This window comes from Diprion similis, chromosome 8 (genome assembly GCF_021155765.1).
Source record: "Diprion similis isolate iyDipSimi1 chromosome 8, iyDipSimi1.1, whole genome shotgun sequence".
Classification (NCBI taxonomy): Eukaryota; Metazoa; Arthropoda; class Insecta; order Hymenoptera; family Diprionidae; genus Diprion; species Diprion similis.
The window spans coordinates 21,898,588-21,909,750 of NC_060112.1; the positions used below are offsets into that span (position 1 = coordinate 21,898,588).

General features: G+C 38.9%; 2 protein-coding genes across 7 annotated transcripts; both read right to left on the minus strand.

Moving 5' to 3' along the window:
* Positions 1 to 905: 905 nt before the first annotated feature.
* Positions 906 to 3,825, minus strand: LOC124409838 (cdc42 homolog). Of its 6 annotated transcripts, XR_006929546.1 has the most exons (6): positions 3,619 to 3,793; positions 2,899 to 3,100; positions 2,460 to 2,569; positions 1,908 to 2,105; positions 1,672 to 1,822; positions 906 to 1,125 (listed from the first exon to the last, which is right to left on the minus strand). XR_006929546.1 is itself a non-coding variant. In XM_046887734.1 (5 exons), the coding sequence occupies exons 2-5, from the start codon at positions 3,074 to 3,076 to the stop codon at positions 1,733 to 1,735; spliced, it is 576 nt and encodes a 191-aa protein (XP_046743690.1). In that variant the 5' UTR covers positions 3,077 to 3,100; positions 3,739 to 3,825; the 3' UTR covers positions 906 to 1,732. The 6 variants fall into 6 exon arrangements, 5 of the variants coding, with proteins under 5 accessions (XP_046743690.1, XP_046743689.1, XP_046743688.1 ...); XM_046887734.1 differs by having other exon boundaries at positions 906 to 1,822; positions 3,739 to 3,825; XM_046887733.1 differs by having other exon boundaries at positions 906 to 1,822; positions 2,899 to 3,096; positions 3,619 to 3,794.
* A 1,048-nt stretch (positions 3,826 to 4,873) lies between these two features.
* LOC124409836 (sodium/potassium/calcium exchanger 4-like) lies at positions 4,874 to 10,152 on the minus strand. The gene is made up of 9 exons (XM_046887727.1): positions 9,955 to 10,152; positions 7,458 to 7,679; positions 6,967 to 7,154; positions 6,738 to 6,885; positions 6,252 to 6,353; positions 6,131 to 6,181; positions 5,839 to 6,051; positions 5,651 to 5,752; positions 4,874 to 5,441 (listed from the first exon to the last, which is right to left on the minus strand). The coding sequence occupies exons 1-9, from the start codon at positions 10,088 to 10,090 to the stop codon at positions 5,107 to 5,109; spliced, it is 1,497 nt and encodes a 498-aa protein (XP_046743683.1). The 5' UTR covers positions 10,091 to 10,152; the 3' UTR covers positions 4,874 to 5,106.
* Between the last annotated feature and the right edge of the window lie 1,011 nt (positions 10,153 to 11,163).

Below are 11,163 nucleotides of genomic sequence, written 5' to 3' on the forward strand. Positions count from 1 at the left end.
GTAATGCATAATAAGTATATAAGAAACTTTGAGGAAAAATATTGATATTTCTATGAGAAGTGATATATTTATAAATTTTATAATGTACAATGGTATTTATGTATCATGTATAATATGCATTGACGAGTTCAAACTAAACTAATTTCATCATTTTATTATCAACGTCACGATTTAAAGCGCTGTGTATGTAATGGTAGTTGAGTTATATTTTTATGTAACACTTTCGGGAAAGGAAAAATATTTCACGAAACTCTTATCATTTAGTTCTTGAAATTTCGCGTAGTATTGTAACAACGATTGAATATAAAACCGATTTTAAAGTGCGATTAGGATCGAAATAGGGTGTGCGGGAAATGAATAAAATGTGGTAAGACTGAAATTCTCTACGAGAAAATGCTTCATAATATTTAATGTTGGAGTATGATAATTAGTGAAAATAGCGTTATTGGTTTTCTCGTAAATGCACGCGTCGATTATGTAACCGTGTAATTATGAGTAAATTATAAGAAATCGATAAGACGAGCGACACTGAATTTGACATTTCTGATTTAACAAAGTTTTACAATGCAGATAATATACACGCTGTGTTAGATATAATATACATGGTTTATTTAACTTATAAGATACGAGCACGGACGTACGAGGGAAGGGCATTCATATAACACACACGAGCGACATATTCATTGACAGCTGAATCGCAGGTGTGTCTTGTCAGTTGTTTTCATTGTGATTCGAATAAAGGACAAACGTGATAATTATCTTAGCTTTCAGCATCACGTGAAAAGTGGACATAAGCGTTATCTCGGGCCGAAAAATTTCTGTATCGGAATCATAACGGAAACGGTAAAGTATTCTCTCTGGCGTCCGTGCGCTTTTTGATCAAGAAAAAAACGGATTTACTTAAATGTTTCTTTCATTATTAATTTATTAAAAAATTCACATTAGTAACTTATTATTAAAAATGCCTTATTGATTACTCAATATTAGAGTGGCGTGGCTCCCTATTTAGAACTCACGGAGGATTACTCCCGTCCAGGATGGCTGTTTCATTTCATGTTTATGTGTTTATTGTTTTTGTTTTTATAGGATCATGAAAGGTATTCACATTTAATACCGTAGTCCATCCTAAACAAAAAGTAATTCATTATCTCATGAAGGATATTAATCTATCTTACCTGAGTATGGTTACCCTCAAATGTATATCTAAATATTATGTATAATGTATAATGCGTGTTTGTAAACTAATTGCACTATGAACGTTCGGTGTTACATTGCTTTTTTTTTTTCTTTTTTCTTTCTTCTTTTTATAAATCGTAAAATACTGTCTCTTCCTCAATCTGAAGCAGCCTGGCGAATACAAATCAGGCGATACAGGGAGGCCGTCATTGTATCAAAAAATTTGATAATCCTAGCCAGCATCTGTTCCCCGTGAAAATGATTTCCATCGTTTTGCAGGAGTGCCATTTTATTCCTAACATTCTTATACTCATTCCTGATAAACTTGTAAATTATGATGCCAAGACGTGTTTAGCAAGTTTGCTGTTTATTTTGAATACATAAATACCTAAGCGTCTGGTTCCTTGGAATATCTTATGCCAATTGATCAATAGATACAGCATGTATTGTTCAAGGCCTGTACCATTGTATTTTGATAGTATATTTAAAACTTACAATGTGGGGCACTATCAGCCATGCTCACGTAGTAGTGGGATGGAGGTTGAAAATATCCTCCCTACAAAAGGACACACTTTCTTCTCCTAACAGGTTCTGGAGGTTCAAGTGCAGCCAGGATTGCTTCATCGAACACGTTCTTCAATCCTTTCTGTTTATGTGAAATGTGAATATTTTAATTTTATGAGTACATGTGGATTAACGAAATTTCGTTATGAATGTTGAATGACACATACTTGCGTTAGAGCACTGCACTCAACATATTTCACAGCCTTAAGCTCCTTGGCCAACTTCTCTCCTTGTTCTCCCGTTATCGGCTTTTGTTTATTTTTTGCAAGCTTTTCAATAGTTACTGCATCATCTCGCAAATCAATTTGTGTTCCGACCAATAGGAAAGGCGTCTTCTGACAGTGGTGTGTTATCTCTGGTACCCACTGATAAGATACAAATACATGTTATTATTTTAAAATACCCTCACCTGACAATATCAATAGAACATATATTTTTAATTATAAGCATTTGAGAATCGAGTAATTCACAAACACTTGAGAGCCTCGACAGAACTGCAAATCGCATCAACAGATACATTCTACGTGAATTATAAGGCCAATAAAATTTGACACCAAGCAATAATCCAAGAAGTCGCATCGCATCGCATCGTAGTTAGCACAAATTTTGATTTGACTTTTGCTGCAAGTATTTCAGGATTGGCTGGCGATTCTATTTTTTCCTATCAACTAAAAGCTTGTGATGATTTGTAAGAAAGAAATGAAAAAATAAATTTGTACCTTCTCTTTAACATTTTCAAACGAAGATGGGGAGACGACTGAAAAACAAACTAGAAACACATCTGTTTGAGGATAACTCAGCGGCCGTAGTCTGTCATAATCCTCTTGGCCTGTAAAATAATCAAATTTAAGTTTATATAAGCATTGAATAATCTGAAAAGTGATTTAGTTGTATAAATGAACATCCGTATTATAAATTTCGAACAAAAACTTGGCAATGAGCAATATTTCTATATCATTTTATCCCTTGTGATCCCTAGAACTTTTTGCAAACCAATTTTCTGGGCTTTTAAGCATTTGTCTCTAACCGAGAATCTTCAATGCTGGTCATAGATTTATCATTTCAAATTCAGGCGTGTGAAGGCCGATTTGGCAACAAAAAACGTTTCCGAAATGCACCATTAACTAATAGACGGATGAAATTTGAAGTAATACTCACCAGCGGTATCAAATAATCCCAAGGTATATGGTTCACCTCCGATCATAACCGTAACTGCATAATTGTCGAATACAGTTGGCACATACTCGGAGGGGAATTTATTTGTCGTGTACGAAATGAGGAGGCAAGTTTTACCCACGGCTCCATCACCGACCACAACACATTTTATTGTCTGCATTTTTGTCTTCTCGCTTTCTGCTACCTGTCAATAGACCGAATCATGAACTGGAATTTGGAATAGATAAGATATAAGTCTACTAAATCGTGCTTACAGGCAGTTTAGGAATTCGAAGGGTGACTCAGAGATGAAATAAAATGACGAATAAAAAACAAAGGGGCCGGTGAAGAGGCAGACGGAGTAGGAAAAAAAAATCGAATAAAACAACTATCCGTGTGACAGGACTGACTAATGCTTGAAACTGCCACACAGCTGAGGAGGAATTCAATCATGTGAGCGACTCTCCTGCATGTGAGATAGTAATAAAGTTAGAGGATGGCCATGCGATAATCACGAATTACTACATGCGTATTCATTACGTGCTGTGATTAGGTATCGAAATGAGAGGAAGATTGCGGAGTTCCGGGAGGCTGAGACGCCGCTTGTGTACATCGGTTAAACCGAGGTTCCAATTGGAGAAAAACACGCATATGCACGGTGAATGTGTTTTGGAGTGGCCATTTTGCTGGGTACAGGTACATTGTCAATTCCGGTCAACGAACCTAGGCTTATACCGAAGTCAGATGTAACCGACGTCTCGTACGCAGTTGTGATATTGTTACGTTACACGTCCGACGCTGCGGGGCGGTTGATATTTGATCAAGTAAATCCGAAAAACTCACAAGTAACTGGGCGTCGACAACACTTCACTGTCAGAAGACTATGTTCTTCATGAGAGAAGAAACTTTGGAAGAGAAATGGGCGCCGATTGGGTTTGCTTACCGTCGCGCCGTCTGTTGGGATTACTGCGAGTTTGGCGCGATGACGTCATTGGCTAACTGTGGCGAGGCTAGGAAAGACCGTATATCCGCTCGCATCATCGTTCCCGGAAAAGGCCAGTGTTTGTAATGCAAAAAGATTATCATTCGATCTAGTGGTTGAGGAATAAATGACCAATTCCTGTGGTTTTTCCGCCGAATTAAGTCAGGGAAAAAAATTGTTACAAACAGCAAGCTAGTCGGTAAATAAAGGACACTGGAGTTGTTTCCAGAACGGCTGGATTGTAGGTCACTCAGATTCATCCAGCAGCTACAAACTGTCTAATGGACTGACCATGTAGAGTCGTATTAACTTCAAGTATAAATCATAACGGAGAAGATGATCGGAAGAAGAGACGCTACTCGACGGAGTTCTCTGTACGCCTAGTTGCCTGTAACTAGGCGTAAATTTTTCCTTAACCATCCGAGTAAGTGAACGTTTAATTGCCGTCTATAAGGCGTACGGTAATACACCGATGATTTCTGTCTCAGGACAGTGATATGCTACAGTGCTTCTGATTTGCCGATAACACAGGAATAATTAAGTCATATCTCAAATTCTTTTCGTCATCAATTGTACAATTTACCATGAGTAGATGTCAGTAGTCAAGATTTATTGACATCGAATTTCTAACTTTGCTTGATGTCTGCAATTGTATTAATTTTCTATTATTTCTTAATGGCATCGTGAGTTTAATTAAAACAATTAAAACTCATTTACGTTTTGTTCTTGATAAGATTCTCGTAAAGTGTTTCATTTGCCATGATTTATGGCGATGGTAAAAATATTTCATAAAACAATTTTTTTACAAACAAATCAATTCAAAATTGAACATTACTCTTTCTCTATATTTATTTATTTTTTTTTATCAATTACGAGCTCAATTATCCGTCATGGTGAAGAAGTTTAATTGGTTATCATTTATCCAGAGTTGATTTACACGATCGATGGATCACTCTGGATAGTGATTTAGTTTTTGACCGAGGGTACGACACAACTCGTTAAATAATTATTAATATCATCTAATATATCACTACTTTTAAGTTTAGGTTGTAATACTAGATCGGGGAACGTGAAATAAATTTTATAGGAATCGCGTGGTAATGTATAATTGTCTTTGTAAGATGCAAAATATATAACTTTATGAGACGGCACAACAAGCATTAATATATCAAGCCATAATATTCTGAGAAATAAAATTTGAGTATTTTTATACATAAGTGGTGCATGGGTCAGTGAATACACGTGGGTAAATTAACGGGGAAGAAGATGTTGAGTTCGATTAGAGATGCAAGGATCAGAAATGCAGCATACATGACGAGGCAGTAAATGCCAACCTTACTATCGAGCTTAAACTTATTGCATATAAAAGCACCGTACAATATTACTAGCGTTGAGAGAAGAGAGACGGAACTATAGATGAGTCCCTCAGAGTTTATTTTCACAAAGTACTCGCCGGGGAACTGGGGCAAGAAGGCCGCTTTTACAAACCAGGGCAGGCCAAGGCAGAGAAGTACGTCAAAGATGTTAGATCCTATCGAATTGCTTATCCCCATAGATCCGTGACCTGAAAGTAAAAACGCGGTGATAAGGCATTTGCAAATGGAACTAGCTGATGACCAGGTTCAGCCATCCTTTTTGTCTGGGTATAGCTTTGCGTCCTGTCAGACGCTCTTAATTGAAAGTTAACTGCTGTAAAAGCTTTTTTAACACAGAAGTAGGCTTAATGTATGTAATAAATTCATTAAGTATTAGTTAATGTAACATTGTTTTTACCTTGATTGGTCACGATCACACTTGACACAGCTTCAGGTACGCTCATTCCTGCAGCTAAGAATGTCAACCCCATTACCGAATCGGGAATGTGTAGAGTATCACCTGTGCGAAATCAAAATGTCGTTGCTAGGTTTGCACAAATTGTGAAATTTAGGATCCTTCATCCTGCTTTGCCACTGAACTCTTACCAATAATAGTTATAAGCCACGACACAATGTAGGACATAGAAGCGATCCACACAATGCACATCGCGAAGGTGAACGGGTACCAAGTCTTTAAGGAAGGCCGCCTGCAATCAGGAACCGTAATTAAGAGCATCAAGTTGATGGGCCACGTCAGGAACCACCAAACCTTCTCCCATCCAGCCTCGGGCCATTGCGTCAGATTCACTATCTCGTCCTCTGGGCAATAACAAGGTTGGTCATTAATTTGCAACTGAAATAGAATTAGCGATCGAGTTAGCGAAAATTAATAGCGTACCTTCCGTATCGTCATCCATGTTGTAAATTAAAGAGCTGCTCTTCGCTTTTTCTGCCAAAAGGTCATTGGTTTTTTGTTACTTATTCCTCGGCTGGATAACTTTTCACAATCTAATTCTTACCTGTTACAAGGAGCGGACTTTCCTCTGATAAATTTTTAAACATTGTTTTCCGCCTACATAATCCCTTCATAAATCCGCCAAGTCGGCGGTTGAATATCATGGCTGTAACAGAAGTGGTTTCTTCATGAAACTGGTTATTTAAGTCAAGAATGTACTTACGAAAGTAAATATACGTTCGAAGTGGGCAGCTTGCTTGGTAGGCCGGGAGGACTTTGACTAAATATAGGATATTTGAAAATCCTTAGTCTCGCAGCGGACTATAAACTGGTTACTAAGAGATATCGGTAAGCAGTTTCTGATGGGATCAAACTGGCTCCACTGGCGGGTATAAGTTTTCAACTTTGCGCAGAAGTTCCATAATTATTTCGAGAATGTTCCGAATGAATATATAATCTCAATTTACCTACGAGAAGTGAGGTAGAAAAACAATCTATCGTAGTTAGGAGAGAATTTGACATGTGAGACATATTGGGGTACTTGACTAACCGCAAATGTACACAAGGTAGAAGATAACGAGAATCAGAGCCTCGTACCACTCAATGCGACCGTCTCGAAGGGTCAGGATGAGAAGCACAACGGTGACTGCGTATGCCAATGAGTCGCGGCTTATTGGCCACCAGTCTAGCCTTAAAACCTGAAAGTCATCGGGAGTGTAAGTATTTAAGTAAGGTGATTGAAGACCTTCCACTGAACCAGTCGCCACTGACATACAAACCTGGGTTGCAAACAGCCCGCAACAGGCGGGTACAGCAAGGATGTTGAAGACCGCAGACCCGACGATCGTCCCAACCCCGAGATCTCCTTCCGTGATGAAGGTCCCCACTATGTTGATGAACAATTCAGGACTAGAGGTAGCCGCGGCCATGAAAGTCGCCCCCGCGACGTCCTCGGTCATGCCCAATTCTGCGAGGAAATTAATGATGCGCATGTAATTGCAGAATGTACTATAGCGGTGATTGCGGTCGTGATTAACAGTGGAAATATGCTAACTGAATTAATATTCAATGTACTGAATTTAGATCGAGTTCCGGTTACACGCTGTGACGAGTATTCAGCGATAATTACAATTATGCCGATGGGGGATGTCCGCGACGGCGACAGCTTGAGAATTCAGAACTGTTCGCGGTAATACTAGAAAATTTCGGATCCCATCTACCTGCGTTACGGAACGATGGAAGTACCTAGTAGAATGGGCTGATTACTAACTGTCGCATATCATTTTGATCGATGGTACGAAGAAGTCGTCGCAGACGATGGCGAGGAGGAGAAAGAGGTACGAAGCTATGGCGAAATGAACGGCGATGAATCCGTGCTGGCGTTGTTCCCGCGTGAAACCATCTGGTGGAAATTCTTGAATAGCCGGTGCTGAGCAGTTGGCAGTTCCAAGTAGAGGATCCGGGCTCTCCAACCAGAGCAGCTTTCGTGATCCTGAAAAATAGCGTAATAGAGCGATGTAGGTACGGCTCTGATTGTGAGTCACCGGTATAAGCGAGTGGTTGCAGGGGATAAAGATCGTGCCCGAGAGGCAAGGTTTGGAATTCAGTAATTGGAGCTTAAGCTTCCAAGAGACCGAAGTGAACAAGACAAAGCCGCTGTGGGCGATACCAGATTATTGAACGGATGAAATGATAAAGCTGCAGACAGTCGCGCTATTGTCTTAAACGGCTCTGTTGTGACATCCGACTTACATCTCACGTGTCCTGCAAGCCATTAACTTCCACCCCTCTTCGAGGCAATTTGTTACCGCGCAACAGCTTGGAGATATTATTTTCTTAAACTGAACCTTAATTAACACGTACGGGACTGCCCACGATCTCAAACTAGCGCATACTCGCAAATCGTATACGTTTATTTTCATGCATTCCGTGAAACGAATCGAACCAAAAAGGACATCGGAAAAAACTAGCTTCAGCCGTTTAAAACTCGAGCTTCGATCGATTTCAGCTAAGCGGTACTCAAAATCTACGCGGTCTATTTTGATCGATAAACATGATTATATGACTAATGTTTACAGATAATTCCACCGCCAGTGCGTATGTGAGATTGTTATTTGTGAGAGATTATTATCGCAGAGATAGGTGGTCTATTGTTATACATTGTAATGTATTTATGATAATTCCACGGGCTGCAACGTGCATGTTATGTTTATGATTAAACATTCAATCCTTGTCCCCTCAAAAGATTCATTAATTTCATTAAAATAGTGTCAAGGTGATTAAAAATGCATACGCCACATATATTCTCAATAGTAACATAACGATATATTATATCGGTGTGTACAGACATTGATTAACATTCAAGGACTCCTCCGTTATCGGCGAGTATGTAGGGTACAATTCATTGATCAAGGCCCGAGAGTTGTTTGATTTTCAGGTGCGTGACATAAATGATAGTGACAAGTAAGTTCACTGTACTCCCACATACGATAAAACCTGCGAATAGTTAGGTTATTATTATTATTGCAGATTCTAAGGAATATTTTATGCGTACGGATTTATCAGTCTGCAGATTTATAATCATTGGGTAAATTTGATGCTTTGATAGGCAGCCTTATCGATGCATCAAAAATATATTACGTCTATATTTGCGCATGCCTACAAAGTGAAGTTATAGAAAAGAGGTGAACACACACAGTGGACGGTAAATATAGATAAATAGAATTGCGAATGCATCAAGCACCTTGTATTTTGATACGATATTATTACATCGTATAGATTTATTCATTTTTATGGCGCTAACGCATTCTTATCAAAAACAATCAACGCATACATCGATTAGATCTTAACTCAAGCGATTGCCATGTATTCATGCATCACAGATATGACATTCCAATTAGTGTAAACATTCTATCAACTTTCGATCGAACTTTCCAATAGATTTTTAAACTGCTATGGATCACATTTAGGTAATTGGGTCATTGACTCAGTCGGAAAATTACAGACTATTCATATAATTCCATTGTTTTATTAGCACCAAAGTGTCAATACTTGGCTCAACTAATTTTCAAGTTGGATTGATAAAAATGCGCAAGAACAAAGTGCATTAAAGTGATTGGAATATTCGACATATTTTGAAAATTTTTCGTAAAAAAAAGAACTATCTTTTAGCCTGCATTATTTTCGGACGACAATGCCGAATGAACAATTGAAACATGAATGAGTGATTTTTCCGTCATAGTTAGATTGAATTTTTAATTCAAAGCTCATTTTCTCGGTAATCTCACTTCCTAGCTCCACAAATTATATTATTATTGCTGCCTATACACCCTTCCCGGTTTTAGCGATGCCTTAGCGAAATTTATGGCCTTTGCAATCGGTAAATCAGTGTCGTCGGACTCTAGACTCGTAAATTTTCATTAATCCTCGAGAGCGGTGTGAAATATTGCTTCTATCAGAGCTTAATAATCTACTTTCCCTGCGGTTACGGCAACAAATTACTCCCACGATATTGGCTTTCTCGAGACGTAACTCGTCGGCAGTTGACCGTGTGATAATTGAAACTTGTAAAGCAAAACCGCGAGGCGCGAATTGTCAATCCGCAGGTTTGCCTCGTACACGGCAATAAATATCATGTTCCAGAAGTGTGCGGCTGCAGCCGGTCTCGCCTAGCAGTCTCATATCCTTTTTCAACGCGATATCCACCAGAAGCATGCTCGACAACGCGCAGTATTTAACATTAATGAGATAATTATGGAGTCACTCACCTAACTCGTCGTGATTCTGCGGACCCGATTCGGTGGCAATTAGACGTGAGATGCTGATGCAGAGGAAGTACATCGACGGGATGACCAGGACCAAAAGGATCCTGCATCCCACTATATATCTGTGTCGCCTGGCCATGCAGAAATATTCTCTCAGCGTGACAAGACTCCTTCAGTAAAAAAGAAGCACGTATCTATGAAAAAAAAAAAAAGAAAAAAAGTAAAAAATTCTTCTTTTAACCAGATCGTGGAATTGCAAGCTCGTCGAGGAGTTTTAGAGATGCTGACCAACCGATGTCGCTTTTGATACTGTTCCCGATACATCGATACGTCGCTCAATAATACCTTTGAACATGAGCACTATCTGGGCGATAAGATATCGGCTCAGAATAAGCAGTTTATTCTACATATGATAAACGGGATAATATTTACCCATAGTCCCAGGTTAGTTTGTGCACATTGCGGTTGTAACGTTGTATGTCTACCTACGCATACATGCGTGTACGTCCATCCTGATCGCCGATTTGCAGACGCGCGTAACGACCGAACCAAGCCCGTCAATTTTGCAACATACGTTTCGATAAAGAGAAGTTGAAAAAAAGTTATATCTACACACGCAGACACAAGTTTCATTGAAAAGGAAAAAATGCAACGACGGACGATTGAAGATCAATATTTTTCTCCTTAGATACTTGTGAAAACATTGCCGCGACTCGGTGAACGGCAAGCGAAAGATATAGAAAAAATCTTGATCTTTTTTTTAAAAGTTGTCGACTAAATCCCTCATTACACGTGATACATCCTCACACCTTATACTTAATGCAGGACCCGTTTTTTTCCACTTTTTCAACTGTGGAAATTTTACGCCCATGAAGTATATTATACACACGCATCGTATTTAGAAAGGGTAAACCTTTTTATCTCAAAGATATAATAAAAAATCTCAGAAGATACGAACGATCGACGGTAAATAATATCCCTGCAGATACATACCGACTATAAGCATTATACGACGCTCTGATTCTGACCGCGTAACCCGTATTTTATAAATTTAAAAAAAAAATACTCAATTTCCTCTTTGTTCTTACGTCCATCAAAGAAACGTCGATGGTAACGGTCTAATATAACATCTTACATAACATTCAAAGCCGGGACATTTTCGGCCAGGTCGAGATCAGACAATTATTTTCATTGACATTTGACCCCGCGCGA